We start from the raw sequence: 25,735 nt of genomic DNA on the forward strand, positions 1-25,735 counted from the left end.
GGAAGTTCCCCTCCAAGCCACTCACCATCCTGACTTGGAAATATATTGCCGTTCCTTCACTGTCACTGGGTCAAAATCCTGGAACTCCCTCCCTAACAGCACTGTGGGTGTACCTACACCACATGGACTGCAGCGGTTCAAGAAGGCAGCTCACCACCACCTTCTCAAGGGCAACTAGGGATGGGCAGTAAATGCTGACCCAGCCAGTGATGCCCACATGAACGGAAGTAAAAAAAAATGCGACTGTGGACTATATCAGTTTGATTAGCACACCCTCGAGATCCCAGGCTTGGCCATGTGTAGGCATTAGTTTGATCTTCCAATGAGTTCCCAGTCTGAAGCTTGATGATCTAAGGAGTAGCTAGTACCTTCTCTAAAGGGAATGGGATTGAATTAGATGATTCGCGGCTACTTCTCCTGTGGCCCCTTGCAAAGGCCTGCACATGCGTATGGTACCAGGCTGCCCAGATGTGCGGAGTCTGGAAACGGATAGAATAACATTCAGACTCATCACCTCTGTCTTGTTTTCTTTCCCTAGCCTGGGAACATCGAGGCCAATCTCAGTAGCCCCTTTGTTGGTCCAGCTGTGGTCAGTTGGGATTTTTTTTAAATTCATTCATGGGATGTGGGCATCTCTGGCTGGGTCAGCATTTATTGCCCATCCCTAGTTGCCCTTGAGGTGGAGGTGGTGGTGGTGAGCTGCCTTCTTGAACCGCTGCAGTCCATGTGGTGTAGGTACACCCACTGTGCTGTTAGGGAGGGAGTTCCAGGATTTGACCCAGCGACAGTGAAGGAACGGTGATATATTTCCAAGTCAGGATGGTGAGTGGCTTGGAGGGGAACTTCCAGGTGGTGGTTTTCCCATCTATCTGCTGCCCTTGTCCTTCTAGATGGTAGTAGTCGTGGGTTTGGAAAGTGCTGTCAAAGGAGCCTTGGTGAGTTCCTGCAGCGCGTCTTGTAGATGGTACACACACTGCTGCTACTGTGCGTCGGTGGTGGAGGGAGTGAATGTTTGCAGATGGTACCAGTCAAGCGGGCTGCTTTGTCCTGGATGGTGTTGAGCTTCTTGAGTGTTGCGGGGAGCTGCACTCATCCAGGCACGTGGAGAGTATTCCATCACACTCCTGACTTGTGCCTTGTAGATGGTGGACAGGCTTCGGGGAGTCAGGAGGTGAGTTACTGTGAAGTCGGCGATATTGCCCAGTTTTCCTTGCTGTTCACTGAAGTGAAAAACTAACTCCAGCAGCGAATACAACAGCAGCTCAATCTGATGTTGCCCTTTTTATACTGTCACTAACAGTTAAAATTAACCCCTCGGGGTGTGAGAGAAAGGGGCAGTGATGGGAATGAAGCCAGCTAAGATTTTCAATTCTAATGGAAGAGAATCTGAAGTTACTAATTAATGAACGTTCACTCAGCACCTTCAATCCCCCACTTCCCCAGGCGATGGAACAGACAGTAGATCGGCTGTGGGTCATCACCCTACCCTGCCATTAGGAAGTGGCCTGAAATGATGACCAGACCTTGACCTGAACGTGAAAGATTGTCCCCAATTGCAGCCACCCCTCAAAGCGGAGCCTCCTGAATACAATTACAACAACAACTGGCACTTAGATAGCCGACTAGCCCACACAAATTGTCCCAAGATGCCATTTGGTAGCATAAGGGAGCAGGAGCAGTGACCAAACGCTTGGTCAAGCAAGTGTGTCTTAAGGAGGGTCTTAAAGGAGAAGGTTGGAGTGGAGGAAGGGAGGGCAATTCCAGAGAGTGGGGTTTGGGCAGCCAGGGGCACGGCTGCCAGTGGGGGCACACGGGGTGAGGGACTATACAAATGATCAGGGAAAGGAGCACTGGGAAGGGGTTGTGGCATTGGGAGAGGTTACATGGAGAGGAGTGGAGGCCTTGGAGGGACTTGAAAAGAAAGATGATGGTGTGAAGTTTCGGGCACTGGGGCACCAGGCTAGAACAGGGGAGTTGGATGAGCAGGAGAGCAGGTCAGGTAGCATAGTTTTGGAAAAAGTGGAAAGGTAAGAGAGTGGAGGATGGGAGCGAGGCTAAGAGGGCACTGGAATCGTTGAGTCGGGAGATGGAAAGGGATGGATAAGGGTTTGAGCAGAAGCTGGGCAGAGATAGGGTGAAAGGAGTGGTCAGAGTTAGCAGTCTTCATGCTGGGACAGAATATGAGGCAAGTTTAGTAATAAGATGAAATGCCTCAGGTTCAAGCCCTGCTCTCTGCTCTCAGACACTGGGATGGTTACTTATATTATTCATCCCTCAGTTAATCCAGCAATTAAGTAACTTACTTAGGGAGGTAGGGGTGACACCAGAGAGTCTGGAGTCACGTGTAGGCCCGGCAAGGTGGGGATAGCAAATTCCCCTCCATGAAAGTCAACAGTGAACTAACCTGGTTCTTGCAACAACTCAAGTTTTCACCCTAGCCGCATGAATTCAGTATCAGATTGGAAGTTGCTAGCCCACTGCCAACATCACTAGGTCCAGGGAGAGTCCCTCTCCTGATCACTACACGGTGACCCCTGTTGCAAGTTGCAAAGGTGGGCAACTGGACAACCACAGGACAAAGCTCAGCTCACACACAAAGGGTGACGCAGAGCAGAGCCCACTGAAGAAATGAGTTTCTCTCGTGGGATAATCAGAAGCAAGGAGCAGGTAATCTTAAAACTAGAACTCCGCCATTCAGGGGCAAAGTTAGAACTCACTTTCATCAGATTAGCAGAGGGATGAATAATATAAGTAACCATCCAAAGGCCCAATGGCCAAGTGGGGCTTTCGAGACTGAGATCGATAGGTTTTTGTTGCATAACGATATCAGAGGATATGGAGCTAAGGAGGGAAAGTGGAGTTGAGATTCAGAGGAGCTAGGATCTAATAGAAAGGCAGAATAACCTCAATAGACTGAGTGGCCCATTCCTGTTGTTAATGTTGTTTTGCCCCAGAGGATCCCAACAGGAGTCTGCACTTCAGGAGGAGGAGAGGCAAGGACAGACAATAAGTGAAGCAGATAGCACAGACTGTAACAATGGATCAAAGCAAAGTTAATTTCTCATGACAATGTATTCAATTCTGTCCTTCACTGGTGTTGATTTGTGCAGTACCTTAAATTGTATGTGGACGAATTAGTGGCCATTCCTAACAAACAGCAGCCTACAGTATGGGGCGCATAGCCACAATGTTTCTGAACTGGTAACTCAAGAGGCCAGGACCTCGTGAGACGCCAGTTCAAAACTCACCACCACATCTCGGGAGTTTAAATTCAGTAAATTAAACAAAAAGCTAGTCTCAATAATGGTGACCATACACCTACTGGAGTGCCATAATAAGCCCATCAGGTTCATTAGTGTTCTTCAGAGAATGTAATCCGCCATTCTTACTCTATCTGGCCTATATGTGACTCCATGCCCTCTGAAATGGCCTGGAAAGACACTCAGTTGTATTTAAGAAGGCAGCTCTACCTTCACCTTCTCAAGGGTAATTAGGGATGGGCAATAAATGCTGGCCTTGCCAGTAACCCCCTCATCCTGACGATGGATTAAAAAAAGTAGCTAAATAATTAAAGTGTAACTCAAAACTCTTCATGTGAAAGACCCAAGTATTATTTTTCAAACATGATTTAAAATGCTACACAAGACTCCTCAGTAGTTTATCCTATGATTCTACTGTTATGCAACCCTCCACCAATAATGACAACTTGCAATTCTATAGTGTCCTTAATGTGGGGAACTTCCCAAGTAGCATAATCAGGTAGAAACTGACACCAAGCCAAAGAAGGAGACATCAGGAGGAGCGACCAATAGGTTGGTTAGTCTCAAGGGACAACTTAAAGGAGGAAAGAGGGGTTTAGGGAAGAAATACTAAAGCTTATAAGTGGCTGAGGGCACAACCACGAATAGAGAGGCACAGAAAGTGAGGGATGCACAAGTGGCTAGAGTCGGGGGGGATGTAGAGTTCCTGGAGCAGTTATAGGGCTGGAGGAGGCTTCAAAGATAGGGAGGGGAGAGGCCGTGAATGGATTTGAACACATGGATGAGAATGTCCAATTGGTTACATTGTTGAACCAGGAGCCAATACAGGTCATGAGCACAGGGGCCATGAGTGGGTCTTGGTGGAACAGGAGTAGGCCACTCAACCCCTCGAGTCTGTTCTGCCATTCAATTAGATCATAGCTGATCTGTCACCTGACTCCATCCCCACCTTTGCAACATATCCCTTAATCCCTTTATTGTCAACAAAAATCTATCAATCTCAGATTTAAAATTAACAGTTAATCGAGCGTCAATTACCAATTCAGGGAGAGATTTCCAAAGGTCTGCCATCCTTTATAGAAGAGTTTTCCAATTTCAGTCCTATACTCCCCAATCAATGGAAATCCTTTCTCTCTATCTACTCCCTGTTCCCGTAATATCTTGAAAACGTTGATCAAATCACTCCTTAACCTTCTACATTCCAGGGAATACAACCCAAGTCTTTTCTTGCATTCATTCACGGGATGTGGGCTTCACTGGCTGGGCCAGCGTTTATTGTCCATCCCTAATTGCCCTTGAGAAGGTGGTGGGTGAGCTGCCTTCTTGAACCGCTGCAGTCCATGTGGTGTAGGTACACCCACAGTGCTGTTAGGGAGGGAGTTCCAGGATTTTGACCCAGCGACAGTGAAGGAACGGCCGATATATTTCCAAGTCAGGGTAGTGAGTGCAGGAACTTGCAGGTGGTGGTGTTCCCATGGATCTGCTGCCCTTGTCCTTCTAGATGGCAACGGTCATGGGTTTGGAAGATGCTAAGGAGCCCGGTAATTTAACCCTTTGGGGTCCAGATGTCATTGCAGTGATACTCTCCAAGGTCCATATATCCTTCCCAAGATGTGCTGCGCAGAACTGCTCACGGTATTCCAGAGCTTTCTATAATTGAGGCATGAATTCTACCCCCTTGTATTTTAATGTTCTATAATTCCACTAATCTTTTTGATTATTTTCTGTACCTGTTCATGATATTTGATTAATCTGTGCACCCGGACCCCATCCCCGCCAAGTCTGTCTGGGCCTCCACTGTTTCTAGCCTTTTGCCATTTAGAAGGTGTCCAGTTCTTTCCCTTTTTTTCCGGTCCAAAGTGATGAGGGGCAGCAGGATTTTGGGACGAGCTGAATTTTATGGAGGGACAGTTTTGATGGAGAGGGCATGGGATTGGGAGCTCAGCTAAGGGTCCAATAAGACAATAAAGCAAAGAGTTGATGCTGGGCTTCAACCAGAGATAGAGACCGGAAAGGGGATGAAACCAATGGTGAAAATACGGAGTTTGTCTCAAGGTCATTGATCCTTTCAAAGTAAATCTGTAATCTCCCTACAGATTGAAACTCTTTCAAGTTATCAACAGTCACAGATTGTAACTCTTTCAAGTACATTCACAGTTCTTGGTTTCCAGGAGTGGGACATGAACCCACAACCTTCTGATTCAAAGGCGAGGGTGCTATGAACTGAGCCACAGCTGACACCTCCCTTCCCAAAGTTTAAATCCCATTGGAGAACATGGTCATGCCTTTGTCAAACTAACGCAAATTGCCCAGGGTAAAGGAATAACTCACTTTTTGGTTCCACTACTTCTTGCACCTCTTTGGTTCTTTTTCTGGGACAATTGAATTCATAATCCCTTTGGGAGTTGCCAAGAATCCTGACTGGCACAGAAAGTGCAAAGGGTTTTGTTTTACATTTAGTCATCTTGAGTGTATTTACAAATTCCTACAATTCCGACAAAAGAAAACGCCAAATCAGTGAATAGAACGGCCTCTTGAGAACAGGAAAGGATTTGAGTTTCCTGTTTACCTTAAATGGTCTATAGTGCAGAGCAGAGAGGCCCAAGGTTGGAGTACTGGTCTGTGCCGGCTTGCCTGACTTCAGCCAGGGGTGACCACGGCAAAGCCACATCTGGTGTAACCTTCCCCCTCACCACCTTTAGAGAGCACCAGTCCAATCAAACTCTGGTGTGTGGGCCGAGTCGACGATGTGTGACCTTTGACCACATGAGCACCCCAAGTGACATCCACACACATACTTCCAGAAGAGGGTGACTGAGGGGGTGATAACCATGGCCAAAGTTCCTCCCCCTCACCCAGGGGTGTGGGGCCAATGGTATCACCCCTGTAAATGGTACATTAATTCTATTGCTGGGATACGCAGGCAAAGGGCATTGTTTAATTAAAGCATTTTGATCATGTATCAAAAAGGGATAAGCGGGACACGGTGGACCTCCTATTCCGTGGCTACGGTCATGCTCGGGTGTCCCTGGCGAGGGAACACGTGGTTCCCGCCAGTACGCTCGAGACTGTCCGTGGCCAGTGGGCACCACAGGGGCTGGAGTGCATCACTAGCCCTGCGAACGACATTTTGAGTTAATTAGGGAAGTAAGTTTTATTTTTGTTACCGTGTCCCTTTAAAAAGGGCTATCGCTTTGTTAATTAGTTAATTGTTTAAAGAGCATATAAATAAGGGAGAGCCGGGACACTGGGGGTTTGGGAGGAGAGCTGCGAGACTGAACAAGTCAACAAACTCTCTCAACAAAGGAAGGTCATGCGTCTTGGTTTTGGCTTCACCAGCCAGATCGGATCCTGTTAACATCCCCCTCCCCCCCGATCCTCAACAACCTGAACCAGGGACTGAACCGGCCTTATTATCAAAAACCTCAACCTGCCGTCAAGTGAGCCCACGTGAGGGTGTTACCCACAGCGGGAAGCCAGACCCAGACCTACGCTGAGGGCAGTTACAAACTGCAGTTCATGAGAGTCCAGTGCGGGAGGGAAAGGAGCCAGACACTAACCCATTGCAGGCTGAGATAGGAGAGCTTACATTTCTGTATACAAGTTCTGCCAGACATGGTCACAGCAGCAGAAGAGAAGATAACACTTGCATTTCTTTGGAACCTTTCACAACCTCAGAATGTGCAGCCAATGAAGCGCTTTTGGGAGCCCGGCCACTGTTGCTATACAGGAAAGGCGGCCGCCAATTTGCGCACAGCAAGCTCCCACAAACAGCAACGCGGACAGTGAACAAATGTGTCGGTTCTCAGGCAAGATCGCAGTATATTAGGGAGCGTAGACGGAACACGTGGAACATAAATAAATAAACGGAACAAGGAAACGGTTGTGGCAGAAGTGAACATCGAACCGGCGCAGACAGCGACTCGCTTTCGTGGACACCTACCGTGCAGCTCCCTCCGTTTTTGCAAGGATTGCTCTCGCACTCATTGACTTCAATCTCACAGTTGGTCCCACTGAAGCCTGGTTTACAGGTACAGGTGTAGCTGCCTTGGCCAGTGTTGGTGCAGGTAGCTCCATTCTCACACGGTTTGTGGTTGGTGCAGTAGTTGAGATCCTGGTTGCAGAAGAGGCCGCCCCAGCCCTCCTGGCAATTGCACTGCCAAGGCTGCTGGCACATGCCATGAAGACAGCCCGGGTAACGGATGCACTGATCACAGAAGCGACCCTGCCAACCAATGCGGCACCTAAGGGGTGGAGAGGGAGGAGGGGAGGGTGGTGGGGGTGGGGAAAGAAAGGAGGCAAAAAAGGGACACGATTTTAGAATTATCACCAATCAAAGCAGCTTCTAAATGGGAGATTGGGAAACATGGGAATACCATAAATGAGGAATGAAATGAAAAAATATCAAAAATACATAGTACCTACAACGAACAGTCTGAAGTATAATGGACGGGATCAAAACTTGTCAATCTATAGGCAGTTACATCCCAAAGAGTTAGGGTGCTTTAATGCTTATGTTACTGGATTTCTAACTGGGATTTAGGGGAGATGGTGGTGTAGTGGCAATGTCTTTGGACTGGTAATCCTATAGCTCAGGTGAATGCTCTGTTAACATGGGTTCAAATTCTATAATTAATGAATAACTAGTCTTAAATAAATCTCTAATTGAAAGCTAGTCTCAGTAATGGTGACCATGAAACTATGGTCATAGAGTTATACAGCACAGAAACAGGCCCTTCGGCCCATCATGTCCGTGCCGGCCATCAAGCCCCTATCTACTCTAATCCCATTTTCCAGCACTTGGTCCGTAGCCCTGTGTGCTATGGCATTTCAGGTGCTCATCTAAATACTTTTTAAATGTTGTGAGGGTTCCTGCCTCTACCACCGCCTCAGGCAGTGTGTTCCAGATGGTCAATTGTCGTAAAAACCCATCTGGTTCACTAATGCCCATTAGGGAAGGAAATCTGCCATCCTTACCCGGTCTGGTCTATATGTGACTCCAGACCCACAGCAATGTGGTTGACTCTTAAATGCCCCTCTGAAATGGCCGAGCCAACCACTCAGTACAAGGGCAATTGGGGACGGGCAATAAATGTTGGCCTTGGCAGCGACGCCCACACCCCATGGAAAGAATAAACAATCCAAAGGATGGATTATTTTGAGAATCTGAATTTGGAAATTAAAAAAGCTGATATCATGAAAACGTACTGAGGAGCTGTCAAGATTGCTTTGAGAAAAAAAGCAAACTGATCTCCTTTGGGGAGGGAAATCTGCCATCCTCGCCCAGGGTTGACCCACATGTGACTCCAGTCCCACAGCAATGTGGTTTGACGCTTAACTGCCCTTTTGAATTAAGCCGGAAAGCCATTCAGTCCTATCCAACCCTGGGCAACTGGGGGTAAGCAATAAATACTGACCATGCCTGCAACTGCCCAAGACTGATTGGCTTTTTCATAAAACAAAAAGTGAACAATTGAATCTCAACTCACTTGCATTCTCCTGGTCTTTCACAGTATCCATAATTATCGTTACACTCCAGCAAGCAAATGGCTGAGAGGCAAATAGAGGTGGATGGAGGGGAAGAAAAGAAGATAACTTTTTATGTACACACAAACATATATATACACACACACACATGCATAACTTATTGGGTCCTTTGGCATTGAGTTAGAGGCAGCTGGCTCCGCCCAGGCAGAGCTCCTGGACAATAACAACACATGGTGACTGTCTGGCTCCCTGCGAGTGAAAGACTTTGGGACGCGTGTCCCGATTAAACCCATTCTTTGTGGACACTTAAGTAGCCGAGAATAACGAAGGCTCCAAACAGGGGCGGGGGGGAGGCAGCAGAGTCAAAGATCCCGGGGCTAACGACTGGGGCGCGGACGAGTTAAATTTCTATGCCAACGTGTTCCGGCACTTGTGTCCCTCTTGCCTGTACAATGAGGCTCTTTAAAACGTGGTGAAATTTATTCAAATGTTATTCCTCAGCTGCTGAGTGGCTTTGTGCTCTGCACCAAGGAGGGGAGGCTGGGTTTGTATTAACACACTTGAATAAGTTAACCAGACCGACCACATGCTTCTATTCATATGGATTCAATCCCCCTTTTAAACATTATACACACACACACACACACAAAACTCCAGCCTGCCTATACCCCTCCCCTAAATCTAACCCTTCAAATCCAACTCACAACCCGAATTTAACCCTAAAATCCCCCTTACAGAGAAAACGTGGCGAGCAATATTTGCAGAAGAAGCTATAAGGGCTCAAAAATCAAATGTGTTAACATATAATCCTCAGAACAAAATTTAATAAGATACCATCTTCACTTTGAAATTTAATAAGGTATAGTCCTCAAAATTTGCAAAGAAAGAAAGGAGACGTTTGGTCTTTTGTGTCTAGACTTGGAAGGAGTTGGTTTTAAGACCCTAAACCCCTTTCTGGATCTGGGACAATGACCCCCCTGAATGGGTCGGAAATGTCACCCAGGGAAATCTCTCTGGGTGTCCGCCTTACGTTCCGAGCAGTAGTTCCCCTTCCAGCCGGCCAGACAGACCCTCCGGCCGCTCTCGTCGCAGGTGTAGTGTCCGAAGGTGTCGTTCCTGGGGCGGCAGTAGTTGGAGCAGCCTTCGCCATAGTAATGCTCCTCACAGACCACATGGTAGGAGTAACGCAGCTCACTCTGCTCCCCAGTCTGCACATCCTGGGACCAGTCCTCCCCAATGGCCAGGCGCCGGCCCGTGGCCAGGCGGCTGATCAGGTTCTCGGGGTCATCTGCAAAGAGAAACAACACCAGTAGGGAAGGGTGTGTGAGATCAAGGGAAGTCCGGGGGTGGGGGGGAGAGAGATATATGGGGGTGAGAGAGAGACCGGGGGGGGGTGGGGGGGTGAGAGAGAGAGGGTGAGAGGCAGAGGGAGGGAAAAAGAGAGAGGGGGTGAGAGAGGGAGATAGAAGCAAAGGGAGAGAGAGGCAGAGACAGAGGGAGAGACAGAGGGAGAGAGGCAGAGACAGAGGGAGAGACAGAGGGAGAGAGGCAGAGACAGAGAGAGAGAGGCAGAGACAGAGGGAGAGACAGAGAGAGACAGGGACAGAGAGAGAGAGGCAGAGGGAGGGAGAGAGAGGGAGAGACAGGGACAGAGAGAGGCAGAGGGAGGGAGAGAGAGGGAGAGACAGGGACAGAGAGAGGCAGAGGGAGGGAGAGAGAGGGAGAGACAGGGACAGAGAGAGGCAGAGGGAGGGAGAGAGAGGGAGAGACAGGGACAGAGAGAGGCAGAGGGCGGGAGAGAGAGGGAGAGACAGGGACAGAGAGAGAGAGGCAGAGGGAGGGAGAGAGAAGGAGAGACAGACAGAGAGAGAGAGGCAGAGGGAGGGAGAGAGAGGGAGAGACAGACAGAGAGAGAGAGGCAGAGGGAGGGAGAGAGAGGGAGAGACAGGGACAGAGAGAGGCAGAGGGCGGGAGAGAGAGGGAGAGACAGGGACAGAGAGAGAGAGGCAGAGGGAGGGAGCGAGAGGGAGAGACAGGGACAGAGAGAGGCAGAGGGCGGGAGAGAGAGGGAGAGACAGGGACAGAGAGAGAGAGGCAGAGGGAGGGAGCGAGAGGGAGAGACAGGGACAGAGAGAGGCAGAGGGAGGGAGAGAGAGGGAGAGACAGGGACAGAGAGAGAGAGGCAGAGGGAGGGAGAGAGAAGGAGAGACAGACAGAGAGAGGCAGAGGGAGGGAGAGAGAGGGAGAGACAGGGACAGAGAGAGAGAGGCAGAGGGAGGGAGAGAGAAGGAGAGACAGACAGAGAGAGAGAGGCAGAGGGAGGGAGCGAGAGGGAGAGACAGGGACAGAGAGAGGCAGAGGGAGAGAGAGAGAGGGAGAGACAGGGACAGAGAGAGAGGCAGAGGGAGGGAGAGAGGAGAGACAGACAGAGAGAGAGAGAGGCAGAGGGAGGGAGAGGGAGAGACAGGGACAGAGAGAGAGAGGCAGAGGGAGGGAGAGAGAAGGAGAGACAGACAGAGAGAGAGAGGCAGAGGGAGGGAGAGAGAGGGAGAGACAGGGGCAGAGAGACAGAGGCAGAGACAGACAGAGAGAGAGGCAGAGGGAGAGACAAGGACAGAGAGAGAGGCAGAGACGGAGAGAGAGAGAGAGGCAGAGGGAGAGGGAGAGGCAGAGGGAGGGAGAGAGAGGCAGAGGGAGAGGGAGAGAGAGGGAGAGGGAGAGAGAGGCAGAGACAGAGAGAGAGAGGCAGAGACAGAGAGAGAGAGACAGAGACAGAGAGAGAGGGAACAGTTGAGAAATAACGCCGCTGGTTTTCTACCAGACGGCGCCCTCTAGTACAAAGATTCCGAACTGAGATTACCGATACTAGCCTCGTCCGATTCAGCATTCCACACCTCCAGAATGAGGGAGAAAGTCCCCTGTAAACAGACAGAAAGAAGCAAGTAAAAAAAGAAAGAAGCAAGTTATCATTTTAACTTCAGGCGGCTCAAAGATCTTACACATGATCCTAAACTGTTGCTCACTCTCTCTCTGTCTCTCTCTCTGTGCACTAGACACAGTCACTGAGTTAATTTGCAAAGTTTTAACCGAATGGAAGCTGTTTGTGTAGAGAGAGGGGAGGGGGGTAAGTTTCCAATGGGACTTTAATTTTAACCTGAATGCAATTCTATCAGATATGAACCTTCTGTCCAGCTGCACTCGGCCCAATTCCCAGACTGAATGAAGATTGCGTTTTATATTTATATCTAAAAAAAAAAATCATTCCAGTCCTAATTCAGTTTGCAAAAGTGCTGCATTTGGTAGGGGGTTGTGCTGCAGAGACTCACCGGCCAGGTGAAGTGGAAGGGGATGCGGATGAGGTCGCTGTCCTGAGCCAAGTCGCTGTCGGTCCTGAGGACCGGGGTGTTGCCGGTGCCGTACGTACAGGGGGGCTCCGAGGAGATGTTCACCTGGTAATGCTTGAGACATACCCGGAAGAAGCGGCCGCACCGCACTCCCCTCTGACAGTCCCGGCTCAGGCCCGCCTGTCTGCTGCTGAACGAGTGCACCTTCAACTCGAAGATACCGGTGCACGAAACCTGCAAAACAAGGAGAGAGAAACACCCATGAATAGGTAGAAAAGGGGTCAGGAGATTGGTTACTGGCGCTCAACAAATGCAACACTAAAAATGACACACAGACAGTGGCACTAAGGGGAAAAAGCAGAGGGAGGGAGGGATTGGGGTGGGAGAGGGGGTTTGGGGTGGGAGAGAGGGTTTGGGGTGGGAGAGGGGGTTTGGGGTGGGAGAGGGGGTTTGGGGTGGGAGAGGGGGTTTGGGGTGGGAGAGGGGGTTTGGGGTTTGGGTGGGAGAGGGGGTTTGGGGTGGGAGAGGGGGTTTGGGGTGGGAGAGGGGGTTTGGGGTGGGAGAGGGGGTTTGGGGTGGGAGAGAGGGTTTGGGGTGGGAGAGGGGGTTTGGGGTGGGAGAGAGGGTTTGGGGTGGGAGAGGGGGTTTGGGGTGGGAGAGGGGGTTTGGGGTGGGAGAGGGGGTTTGGGGTGGGAGAGGGGGTTTGGGGTGGGAGAGAGGGTTTGGGGTGGGAGAGAGGGTTTGGGGTGGGAGAGGGGGTTTGGGGTTGGGTGGGAGAGACAGGATTCAGGAGCCGGTGCACAGGTCAACTCACCTGGGGAAAAGGGAAGGTGAAAATAATGTAAAAGAAGAGGAGGATTGGAACCATTCTCAGTCTAAACTGCGACGTTGACAGGCAGGAACCAAGGAAAATATCCAAAGCCGACTGAGATTTTTTTAGTACCACACACACACACACACACACACACACACTGATTTATTTAGAAATACTCCGATCCCCTTCAGGCGAGCAGCAGAAAAATGAGCGTCCGTCTCTCCTGTTTCTGGGGGTCGCAGTAGTTGTTAGTCCCCTCTCCTGTTGCAATGCCCGGCAGCTCCTGTCTCTCTCTCCCTCCCTGTCTGTCTGTCTGTCTCTCCCTGTCTGTCTGTCTCTGCTGCTGTGTATGACTGGAGCCCAGTCCGCCTTTCCCCCCTCTTATATAGTTCCGCCGGGTGTGAGATTCCGTCAATCATTGTGACAGAGGATTCTGTGGTCCTGCTCAATAAAAAGCCCAGGCACCTCCAGAGCTGCCAAATGTTTTCAGGAGAGAGAGAGAGAGAGAAACAGAACCGAAAGCAAGAGGAAACAGCGAACTAGTGAAACCCAACTTCCAAAAGCCTTTATGTTTAAACTGACGAAGCGCTGGGTGTAAATTGCTCCAGTCCCAGTCACCCAGATGCCAGTTGACTCCACACCATTGATTTGGTCCCGCTCGCCTCCTGTTTACTAGAAGTTTGTCTCTTGTATCTTTCCCACTTTTAAACGTTACAGGGATTTTGTTCATGGATTCACACAAATAAATCACTTTGCCAATCAAAAGAAAGTTTTACAACTACAATTTTTTTGAGGGTGGGGGGTGGGGAAGATGGACTTTTACAAAAATTCAAACAATAATCGTTCATCTTCCAAAATCTCTGGTTATTCAGAATTGAGAGGTTTTTTTTTGCTGGGGGGCGGGGGGTGGGGGGAACGAGATAATTTAAATTTTCAAAAGGAATCTCCCCCCCCCCCCCCACAAACACACACACAAACAAACAAACATAAATCTCCACCAAAAAAACACTTGTTTATTTTTTTTTAATAACTTTGCTTTGACTCTCGTGTCTTTACAAAACTGCCTCTCTTTTTTTTTTGAGGGTGGGGTGGGAGGGGGTTCTGAGGGTTGGGGTCCGGGACTTCAAACAAAGAAATTAGAGCCTAATTGTTCTTGACTCCTGCCCAAATTCATCCTGGGCTTTTTTGTGTGTGTGTGTGTGTGTGGAGAGGGTAGTTACTGTGGGACAGTAGGGGTATTTTATTCTTTGTCTTTAGGGGGAAATAGAAAGGAGGGGAGGGGGTGGTTGGTGTTAAGGTAATTGTACTCCTACTGTCTGGACTCAGCTGTATGTTAATATATAGGCACCTGCCCAGCCAGCAACAAACTCTTCCTCCAGCAGCCTCCCCTCCCTCAGCATGTCCATCAATCGATGCACAGGAACATTTTACAACTGGACCCTTCGCTCAGCAGCATCTGTGTTCATTCAAACATTCCCCAGACCCACTCCACTGGGCTATGGTCCCCCCCCTCCACCCTCCAAACCCCTCACCTGTGTTTAGCTTAAAGGCTGTTGTGCTTTTGGAGGAGAAGTGGTGTTAGACAATCCTAATCGATTGATTCCCCCCCCCCCTCCCCAACCCTCCCTCCCTCCCCTCTTCATAGTGACACAAGTTGTCGGTTATTCCGCTCTGTTGATTCTTTGCTTGTGCCCGAACCTGCGCTGAAAGGCGAATTAGGGTTTATCAGCCCTGCAGCTACAAGCTAAGATTCAGACATTATGCTAGCCATCTGCTTCAAGCCCCCTCTCTCTCCCCACCCCGCTCCCCCCACCCCCAACCACCACTCACTCCCACACACCCACAGCCGCACATAGCACTTTTCTAAATGTTTGTTAAACCTCCAGAGCCTCAGACTATAATGTTCCATCTCGCAGCACTTAAAGCATCTCGAACGGCTGAGAGAGTTTCCACTGGTTCAATCGTTAAAAGTGGCATTTTGTGTATATTCTGTTTTGAAGAAATCAGAAATCAATACATTAAAAACTAATAAACGCACAACAACAGCCCCTGGTGGGTTTATATATAAAATATATATATCTATATATATATATGTATGTGTATATATAATATATAAATATACATATTATATTATTATATAATAGTATATATTATATAACATTCGCACATAATTATATATATTTATATTATAATATATAAATATAATATATAATTATATGTGTACATATAATATATATACTATATGTAATATAAATATATATATATCTCTCTTTTTTGTCTTTAGCTATTTTATATCCCACTCCACATTTCTCTGGGAGTGTAACACTCCCTCAAACCCTCATTGCAAATTTGAGGGAAAAATTTGAGCCTAGAGAGAGAATTAATTCGCATCTCCCTCAAAACATCCCATAATCTTCAGCATTAAATCGTCCCGGCTCCAGTTCCACTGGCAGCAGAGGGAACCTTCTTTGAAAACCATCAAGAGTTTTATTAACCAACAAAATACGAGCAATTTTTTTTTTTTTCCAAGGGCTTGTTTTATAATGTGGAGGAATCGCCAGTTTCACCGAGAGGTATTTTGACGGCGGAGGTTCCTAACCGCTTAAAACGGGACACGCTTCTGCAGGACTCTTAACTAATTGATTCTGCTGCCTTGGTTCTTTATTTCTGGGGGTAGGGGGGGATAGGGTGCACATGCTCCCTCAGATAGAGGTTCATCCACTGGGGACATGACAGAGGCACCAGATTTGCAAACTGTTACTCTCTCGGCCCCTCTGGCATTGTCATTGTAATGAGAGAGAGAGAGAGAGAGACGCGTGCCTCATCTGACCGTCTCCTCCACACATATTCCCATAGACATGGGGGTTGCGGGGGGGTGGGGTGGGGAAGCAGCCAGGCACGCTTCACCCCCAAGGGGGGAAGAGCATCACAATAGGGCTGGAGAGAGAGAGAGGGAGCAGAAACGCTTTTGCATCCTCCTTATCTCACCCCCCCACCCCCCACCTCCTCGCATCTCAGCTCAGGCACAAGCGCTTTAATTAAAGGGTAGACTCGACGCTCAGGGCTTCGAGTGCTCTCCCTCTGACCTCACTTATAGAACTGGGATGTCTTCAGTCCACTTTTAATGATCCTGACCGCCCCCCCGATTGTGGACAGGAATGTGCAGCTTCAGCTGTGGCTCAGTCCATAGCACCCTCGCCTTTGAATCAGAGGGTTGTGGGTTCATGTCCCACTCCCGGAAACCAAGAACTGTGATTGTACTCGAAAGAGTTGCAATCTGTGACTGTTGATAACTCGAAAGAGTTTCGGGAAGAGGGTCGTTTTCTGTCACTCAGTCTTTTACTTTTGGGATATTTGGTGATATTTCATGGGTGTTGCAAACGTTGCACGTGTGGGCAGGGGTTCCCGGGGGTATAATTCCAGATTATAAAATAGATGCAAAGCATTTGATTAGGGGGCGTTCAAAATCATGAGGGGTCTGGGGGCAGGGCAGGGAGGGAGGAACTGTTTCCATTGGCGGGCAGGTGGCAGGAGCAGAGGGCACAGGTTTAAGGTAGTGGGTAAAAGAAGCAACAGTGCTAGGAGAAAAAGCTTTCTTCCAGCGAGGGCTTAGGGTCTGGGATGCACTGCCTGAGAGTGTGGTGGGGGAGGCAGCTTCAATCCGGACATTCCAAGAGGGAATTATAGACTGTTATCTGAAAAAGGAAGGGTGTGCAGGGTTAAGGGGGAGAGGGTTGGAGAGTGGGACTAACTGAATTGCACATCCCGAGAGCTGGTGCAGACACGACGGGCTGAATGGCCTCCCTTTTGCGCCCCTTACAGTCCTGTGAGAGATAGGATACAGGAAGGGAGAGTAAATGTTGTTACGTGTTGAACTGACACGCAGGGGGCACCGATAGGACATGTATATATTGACAAATAGGCTTGAGGTTAATTAATGTAAGACGGAATGCATAGCTCTTTATCCCGTTCACAGGAAAAACATTGCTGTTAATACTGGATTTATTTCCTGCACTTATTGAAATCTATCTGTTTTAATATCAGTGCACATTGTCCAAGTTTGGAAAGAGAAAGCAATGTTGCTTTTTCTGTCTCCTATGTCCAGACTGGTTTGTGGCCCCTGCAGTATTTTATTTTTAATTGTATTTCTTACTTTGGCAATGAGTTTTTAACACTTGCGGCTTTCCAACCATTTATTCCCGATCCTGTGCACTTTGTTTTTTATACTAAGGACTGTCCCTGTAAAGAACCATTTGTGTTCCGGCGCTGTAAATCCCAAGGTGTTAATGTGGGGCTCTCCAGGACTTTAACATCTTCCCAGCGAATGTTTGGGCCCTTGCTCTGTTCCGGGAGCTGGGGTATCACCCAAATGGCAGCCGCTGACACACACATGTCAATGAGCAGTGGGGACTGGATCGGAATGTCCCGAGCGGACACAGACAAGTGTGCAAAGTCAGGAGCTGAAAAATCCACTGGTTTACCCCGGGAAATAGATTGACATCGGGAAATACTGATTTCATAAAGATTTATTAGCAGGTAGAGAGAGAGACAGATAGATAGAGAGACAGATAGAGAGATAGAGAGAGAGACAGATAGATAGAGAGACAGAGAGAGAGACACATAGACTTAGAGAGAGAGAGAGAGATAGATAGAGAGAGAGAGACAGATAGAGAGAGACAGATAGATAGAGAGACATAGAGAGAGAGATAGAGAGACAAACATGGATAGAGAGAGAGAGGTAGATAGAGAGGGGCAGATAGAGAGAGAGAGACAGAGAGAGAGAGACAGGTAGATAGATAGAGAGAGAGACAGATAGAGAGAGAGAGACAGATAGAGAGAGACACATAGATAGACATAGAGAGAGAGGGAGAGAGAGAGAGAGAGATAGATAGATAGAGAGAGAGAGACAGATAGATAGAGAGAGAGGGAGAGAGAGAGAGAGAGAGATAGATAGAGAGAGAGAGAGAGACAGATAGATAGAGAGAGAGATAGATAGAGAGACATAGAGAGAGATAGAGAGACAAACAGATGGATAGAGAGAGAGAGGTAGATAGAGAGGGGCAGATAGAGAGAGAGAGACAGAGAGCGAAAGAGACAGGTGGATAGAGAGGGGCAGATAGAGAGAGAGAGAGAGACAGGTAGATAGATAGAGAGAGAGACAGACAGGTAGGTAGGTAGACAGACAGGTAGATAGATAAATATATATAGAGACAGACAGATAGATAGAGAGAAAGACAGATAGATAGACAGATAGAAAGAGAGAGAAAGACATGTTGGTAGATAGATAGGCAGACGGGTAGAGAGAGAGAGATAGACTGACAGATAGATAGAAAGACAGACAGAGACAGACAGATCAATAGGTACATAGACAGACAGATAAAGCAACAGAAATTGAATCATAGTTAGAAAGGAAGATAAATAGATTGATGGAAGCATGTCTAGACATATAGACCCATGGATAGGGGTGGACAAGGATGTAGCTCCCACCCCATTGAGTGTCACACAGGCCTGTTTGCCTAGAAAGAGAGTGGATGGGGGTAGAGAGGAGAGAAAAGAGGAGTGGGAAGGGAGTAGAGGGCAAAGAGTGGAGGAGAGAGAGGAGAGGGGAGGGGAATGAGTGGAGGAGAGGGGAGGGGAATGAGTGGAGGAGAGGGGAGGGGAATGAGTGGAGGGGAGGGGAATGAGGGGAGGGGAGTGGGAAGGGTAAAGCAGCCGCTCTGTGGCTCGTGTCAGTTGTTGGCAGTGAGCCAGTGCCTGGCACTGACACCATCCTCAGACCTGCCCAGTGGAGGCAGGTGGGGCTGCAGTAACCCGAGCAGCCACCGGGGTTGCAGAAGAGCACAGAGCAGCCATCCAACAGACACAACAACCAGGCAGAACCCAAACCCCATTAAACAGCATCACTGCAACACTAGATTCTCTCAGTGTTGAGACACATCAATCAACACACACAGAGGTAATGGGTTAAACATGTCAGTATAGAGAGTGACGGGATGGATAGATAATGGATAGAAGTCTAAGGAGTTCTGTTTACCTATCAGTGGCTGGAGAGGTAAGAGATTGACTGGGAGACACGAATACAAGGCTAATAATCCCCAAACCTTAATCCAAGGGCCCAACGTGCAGGGACAGTAGTGTGAACAGAATAGCAGAGGTCATTCAGACTGGGTGTCACCTGAAAGTGATTCTATTTTATAAGTAGGTTCATTATACATGGATAGAAATAAAGATGCATAAAAAGTCCATAGAGATATATCGGAATAATATAAATTTATATATCTACAATTGCACCAACTAATAGGTCAGGAGTCAAAGTCCTGGCACATCATACACTTATTAAATGATCAGAATGGAAAACTAAGCTGGTACATTCAGCAATAACCCTTTCCTCAGTCTATTCTGAGTTAATTTAAGCCTATTTAAGTCCCAGCTATTTGAACCCAATTAGAGTTAGTGTATAGTGTGGTTATAATTATGTACATATTACATTAATCATACAGAACACAGCAAGACATGAGGTGGGAGGACCTGGCCTTCATATACCCCTTCCAGCAGAAGTATGGGAATATATATACATATATATATATATGTACCCCTTTATATACCCCTTATATATCCACAGGAAGCAGCAGCGCAGTCAAGCAGTTCAGCTCTGTCCCCCTGGTCTCCGTTCAAAGATAGCTCCTCACCATTGGACACAGCAGTGGATTTAGAGGATCCTGCAGGAGTGATTTACTGACAGTGCAGCCAAGACGAGTGTGAGATAACCCGCACTCACCCTCAACAGGTAGGACAGACAGCAAAGAATACCATAGACACAGGACACAAAGGCAGAATGCTGGCATTCATCAACAGGCATTTCGACAAGATCTCTAGCACTCATTCTCCATCACACCAACACATCATCTAAATATTATTAACACGTGTCGAAATTATTTTGTTTTGAATTGAACAGGGAATTTCTTTTGTGCCTGTTTGAACTCTTTAGCTCTGGAGCATTGGACTACAAGTTCCACAGGCTGGACATCTACAGAACAAATTGCAGCCTGTGTGTGTGTGTGCATGTGTGTAATTGTATGTGTGTGTTTGTGTGTTTCTGTGTGTGTGTGTTTATGTGTTTGTGTATGTGTGTGTATTTGTGTGTGTCTGTTTATGAATGTGTTTTGTATATGTGTGTGTTTCTGTGTGTTTCTGTGTGTGTGTGTTTATGTGTTTGTGTATCTGTGTGTATTTGTGTGTGTCTGTTTATGAATGTGTTTTGTATATGTGTGCGTTTCTGTGTGTGTGCGTGTTTTTTGTGTATGCATGTGTTTGTGTATGTGTTTGTGTGTGTGTGTTTTTGTGTTTGTGTGTGTTTGTGTGTGTTTGTGTGCATGTGTTTGTGTGCATCTGCTTTTGTTTACATGTGTGTTTTGTATGTGTGTGTTTGTGTGTGTCTGTGTTTGTGTATGTATGTGTGTTTGTGTGTGTGTGTTTGTTTATGTGTGTACTTTTGTATGTGTGTGTTCCTGTGTGTGTGTGTTGTGTTTTTGTGTGTGCATGTATGTTTGTGTGTTTGTGTTTATTATTCATTCTTGGAATGTGGGTGTCGCTGGCTAGGTCAGCATTTATTGCCCATCTCCAATTGCCCTTGAAAAAGTGAGCTGCCTTCTTGAATCGCTGCAGTCCATGTGGTGTAGGTACACCCACAGTGCTGTTAGGAAGGGAGTTCCAGGACTTTGACCCAGCGACAGTGAAGGAATGGCGATATATTTCCAAGTCAGGATAATGTGTGACTTGGAGGGGAACTTGCAGGTGGTGGTGTTCCCATGCACCTGCTGCCCTTGTTCTTTTAGATGGTAGTGGTCGTGGGTTTGGAAGGTGCTGTTTAAGGAGCCTTGGTGAGTTCCTGCAGTGCATCTTGTAGATGGTACACACTGCTGCTACTGTGCATAGGTGGTGGAGGGAGTGAATGTTTGTGGAATCAAGTGGGCTGCTTTGTCCTGGATGGTGTCAAGCTTCTTGAGTGTTGTTGAAGCTGCACTCATCCAGTCAAGTGGAGAGTATTCCATCACACTCCTGATTTGTGCCCTGTAGATGGTGGACAGGTTTTGGGGAGTCAGGAGGTGAGTTACTCGCTGCAGGATTCCCAGCCTCTGACCTGCTCTTGTAGCCACAGTGTTTATATGGCTGGTCCAGTTCAGTTTCTGGTCAATAGTAACCCCCAGGATGTTGATAGTGGGGGATTCAGTGATGGCATTGAATGTCAAGGGGCGATGATTGGATTCTCTCTTGTTGGAGATGATCATTGCCTGACACTTGTGTGGCACGAATGTTACTTGCCACTTATCAGCCCAAGCCTGGATATTGTCCAGGTCTTGCTGCATTTGGACATGGGCTGCTTCAGTATCTGAGGAGTTGCGAATGGTGCTGAACATTGTGCAATCATCAGTGAACATCCCCACTTCTCACCTTATGATGGAAGGAAGGTCATTGATGAAGCAGCTGAAGATGGTTGGGCCGAGGACATTACCCTGAGGAACTCCTGCAGCGATGTCCTGGAGCTGAGATGACTGACCTCCAACAACCACAAGCATCTTCCTTTGTGCAAGTTATGACTCCAACCAGCGGAGAGTTTTCCCCTGATTCCCATTGACTCCAGTTTTGCTAGGGCTCCTTGATGCCACACTCGGTCAAATGCTGCCTTGATGTCACCTCACCTCGGAAGTTCAGCATTTTGTCCATGTTTGAACCCAGGCTGTAATGAGGTCAGGATTGTGTATGTTTGTGTGTGTTTATGTTTATGTGTGTGTTTGTGTGTGTTTATGTTTGTGTGTGTGTTTATGTTTGTGTCCGTGTGTGTTTGTGTGTGTTTATGTTTGTGTCCGTGTGTGTTTGTGTGTGTTTATGTTTGTGTTTGTGTGTGTTTATGTTTGTGTTTGTGTTTATGTTTGTGTGTGTTTATGTTTGTGTGTGTTTATGTTTGTGTTTGTGTGTGCGTGTGTGTGCGTGTGTGTTTGTGTTTATGTCAGTGTGTGTTTATGTTTGTGTTTGTGTGTGTTTATGTTTGTGTCCGTGTGTGTTTGTGTGTGTTTATGTTTGTGTGTGTGTGTTTGTGTGTGTTTATGTTTGTGTGCGTGTGTGTTTATGTTTGTGTCCGTGTGTGTTTGTGTGTGTTTATGTTTGTGTTTGTGTGTGTGTGTTTGTGTGTGTTTATGTTTGTGTGCGTGTGTGTTTGTGTGTGTTTATGTTTGTGTGTGTGTGTTTGTGTGTGTTTATGTTTGGGTGCGTGTGTGTTTGTGTGTGTTTATGTTTGGGTGCGTGTGTGTTTGTGTGTGTTTATGTTTGTGTGTGTGTGTGTTTGTGTGTGTTTATGTTTGTGTGTGTTTGTGTGTGTTTATGTTTGTGTGTATGTGTGTTTGTGTGTGTTTATGTTTGTGTGTATGTGTGTTTGTGTGTGTTTATGTTTGTGTGTGTGTGTGTTTGTGTGTGTTTATGTTTGTGTTTGTGTGTGTTTGTGTGTGTTTATGTTTGTGTGTGTTTATGTTTGTGTGTGTGTGTGTTTGTGTGTGTTTATGTTTGTGTGTGTGTGTGTTTGTGTGTGTTTATGTTTGTGTTTGTGTGTGTTTATGTTTGTGTGTGTTTATGTTTGTGTGTGTGTGTGTTTGTGTGTGTTTATGTTTGTGTGTGTGTGTGTTTATGTTTGTGTTTGTGTGTGTTTGTGTGTGTTTATGTTTGTGTGTGTTTATGTTTGTGTTTGTGTGTGTTTGTGTGTGTTTATGTTTGTGTGTGTGTGTGTTTGTGTGTGTTTATGTTTGTGTGTGTTTATGTTTGTGTGTGTGTGTGTTTGTGTGTGTTTATGTTTGTGTGTGTGTGTGTTTGTGTGTGTTTATGTTTGTGTGTGTGTGTGTTTGTGTGTGTTTATGTTTGTGTGTGTGTGTGTTTGTGTGTGTTTATGTTTGTGTGTGTGTGTGTTTGTGTGTGTTTATGTTTGTGTTTGTGTGTGTTTGTGTGTGTTTATGTTTGTGTGTGTTTATGTTTGTGTTTGTGTGTGTTTGTGTGTGTTTATGTTTGTGTGTGTGTGTGTTTGTGTGTGTTTATGTTTGTGTTTGTGTGTGTTTGTGTGTGTTTATGTTTGTGTGTGTTTATGTTTGTGTGTGTGTGTGTTTGTGTGTGTTTATGTTTGTGTGTGTGTGTGTTTATGTTTGTGTTTGTGTGTGTTTATGTTTGTGTGTGTTTATGTTTGTGTTTGTGTGTGTTTGTGTGTGTTTATGTTTGTGTGTGTGTGTGTTTGTGTGTGTTTATGTTTGTGTGTGTTTATGTTTGTGTGTGTGTGTGTTTGTGTGTGTTTATGTTTGTGTGTGTGTGTGTTTGTGTGTGTTTATGTTTGTGTGTGTGTGTGTTTGTGTGTGTTTATGTTTGTGTGTGTGTGTGTTTGTGTGTGTTTATGTTTGTGTGTGTGTGTGTTTGTGTGTGTTTATGTTTGTGTTTGTGTGTGTTTGTGTGTGTTTATGTTTGTGTGTGTTTATGTTTGTGTTTGTGTGTGTTTGTGTGTGTTTATGTTTGTGTGTGTGTGTGTTTGTGTGTGTTTATGTTTGTGTTTGTGTGTGTTTGTGTGTGTTTATGTTTGTGTGTGTTTATGTTTGTGTGTGTGTGTGTTTGTGTGTGTTTATGTTTGTGTGTGTTTATGTTTGTGTGTGTTTATGTTTGGGTGCGTGTGTGTTTGTGTGTGTTTATGTTTGTGTGTGTGTGTGTTTGTGTGTGTTTATGTTTGTGTGTGTTTGTGTGTGTTTATGTTTGTGTGTATGTGTGTTTGTGTGTGTTTATGTTTGTGTGTATGTGTGTTTGTGTGTGTTTATGTTTGTGTGTGTTTATGTTTGTGTGTGTTTATGTTTGTGTGTGTGTGTGTTTGTGTGTGTTTATGTTTGTGTTTGTGTGTGTTTGTGTGTGTTTATGTTTGTGTGTGTTTATGTTTGTGTGTGTGTGTGTTTGTGTGTGTTTATGTTTGTGTGTGTGTGTGTTTGTGTGTGTTTATGTTTGTTTGTGTGTGTTTATGTTTGTGTGTGTTTATGTTTGTGTGTGTTTATGTTTGTGTGTGTGTGTGTTTGTGTGTGTTTATGTTTGTGTTTGTGTGTGTTTGTGTGTGTTTATGTTTGTGTGTGTTTATGTTTGTGTGTGTGTGTGTTTGTGTGTGTTTATGTGTGATTTTGTGGTGTGCGTGTTTTTGTGTATTTGCATGTGTTTCTATGGGCAGAATTTTACAAGTTGGTGAGTGGGGGTGGGACCCACTTGCCAACATGTAAAATGATGCACGGTGGCGTCGGGGGGAACTCCCAATGGCACGGCGCCTGATTTAAATTTTCAGGAAGGTGGGGGCGCAGCAAAATCAGCTGTGGGCCCGCCGACCTGTCAATGGCTTCAATTGAAGCCATTGACAGGTTCAATTAAGAGACCTGCCCATCCAACCTTAAAGTGGGCTGCTTTGTCCTGGATGGTATCAAGCTTCTTGAATGTTGTTGGAGCTGCACCCATCCAGGCAAGAGGAGAGTATTCCATCACATTCATGACTTCTGCCTTGTAGATGGTGGACAGGTTTTGAGGAGTCAGGAGGTGAGTTACTCGCTGCAGGATTCCTAGCCTCTGACCCACTCTTGTAGCCACAGTATTTTTATGGCTGGTCCAGTTCAGTTTCTGGTCAACAGCAACCCCCAGAATGTTGATAGTGGTCTCCCAGCGATGGCATTGAATGTCAAGGGGCGATGATTGGATTCTCTCTTGTTGGAGATGATCATTGCCTGACACTTGTGTGGCGCGAATGTTACTTGCCACTTATCAGCCCAAGCCTGGATATTGTCCAGGTCTTGCTGCATTTGGACATGGGCTGCTTCAATATCTGAGGAGTCGCGAATGGTGCTGAACATTGTGCAATCATCAGCGAACATCCCCACTTCTGACCTTATGATGGAAGGAAGGTCATTGATGAAGCAGCTGAAGATGGTTGGGCTGAGGACACTACCCTGAGGAACCCCTGCAGTGATGTCCTGGAGCTGAGATGACTGACCTCCAACAACCACAACCATCCTCCTTTGTGCTAGGTATGATTCCAACCAGCGGAGAGTTTTCCCCCTGATTCCCATTGACTCCAGTTTTGCTAGGGCTCCTTGATGCCACACTCGGTCAAATGCTGCCTTGATGTCAAGGGCAGTCACTCTCACCTCACCTCGGGAGTTCAGTATTTTGTCCATGTTTGAACCCAGGCTGTAATGAGGTCAGGATTGTGTATGTTTGTGTGTGTATGTTTTTGTCTGTGTTTGTGTGTGTTTATGTTTGTTTGTGTTTATGTGTGTTTGTGTGTGTTTATGTTTGTTTGTGTTTATGTGTGTTTGTGTGCGTGTGTGTTTGTGTGTGTTTATGTGTGTTTGTGTGTGTGTGTGTGTTTGTGTGTGTTTATGTGTGTTTGTGTGTGTGTGTGTTTGTGTGTGTTTATGTGTGTTTGTGTGTGTTTATGTTTGTGTGTGTTTATGTGTGTTTGTGTGTGTTTATGTTTGTGTGTGTTTATGTGTGTTTGTGTGTGTTTATGTTTGTGTGTGTTTATGTGTGTTTGTGTGCGTGTGTGTTTGTGTGTGTTTATGTGTGTTTGTGTGCGTGTGTGTTTGTGTGTGTTTATGTGTGTTTGTGTGCGTGTGTGTTTGTGTGTGTTTATGTGTGTTTGTGTGCGTGTGTGTTTGTGTGTGTTTATGTGTGTGTGTGTGTGCGTGTGTGTTTGTGTGTTTATGTGTGTTTGTGTGTGTGTGTGTTTGTGTGTTTATGTGTATTTGTGTGCGTGTGTGTTTGTGTGTGTTTATGTGTGT

At 46.7% G+C, this 25,735-nt stretch overlaps 1 protein-coding gene across 1 annotated transcript in view; it reads right to left on the minus strand.

The window, feature by feature from the left end:
* dlc (deltaC) overlaps nucleotides 1-25,735 on the minus strand; it is a 70,037-nt gene that overhangs the window by 9,547 nt on the left and 34,755 nt on the right. The window contains exons 2-6 of the mRNA XM_078533096.1: nucleotides 12,074-12,387; nucleotides 11,608-11,665; nucleotides 9,778-10,035; nucleotides 8,750-8,810; nucleotides 7,204-7,504 (exon numbers count right to left, since the gene is read on the minus strand). Of these exons, the coding sequence (XP_078389222.1) occupies nucleotides 7,204-7,504; nucleotides 8,750-8,810; nucleotides 9,778-10,035; nucleotides 11,608-11,665; nucleotides 12,074-12,387 (992 nt within the window). The remainder of the gene's footprint in view (nucleotides 1-7,203; nucleotides 7,505-8,749; nucleotides 8,811-9,777; nucleotides 10,036-11,607; nucleotides 11,666-12,073; nucleotides 12,388-25,735) is intronic.

Source organism: Cetorhinus maximus, chromosome 32 (genome assembly GCF_964194155.1).
Source record: "Cetorhinus maximus chromosome 32, sCetMax3.hap1.1, whole genome shotgun sequence".
In the NCBI taxonomy this organism is placed as follows: domain Eukaryota; kingdom Metazoa; phylum Chordata; class Chondrichthyes; order Lamniformes; family Cetorhinidae; genus Cetorhinus; species Cetorhinus maximus.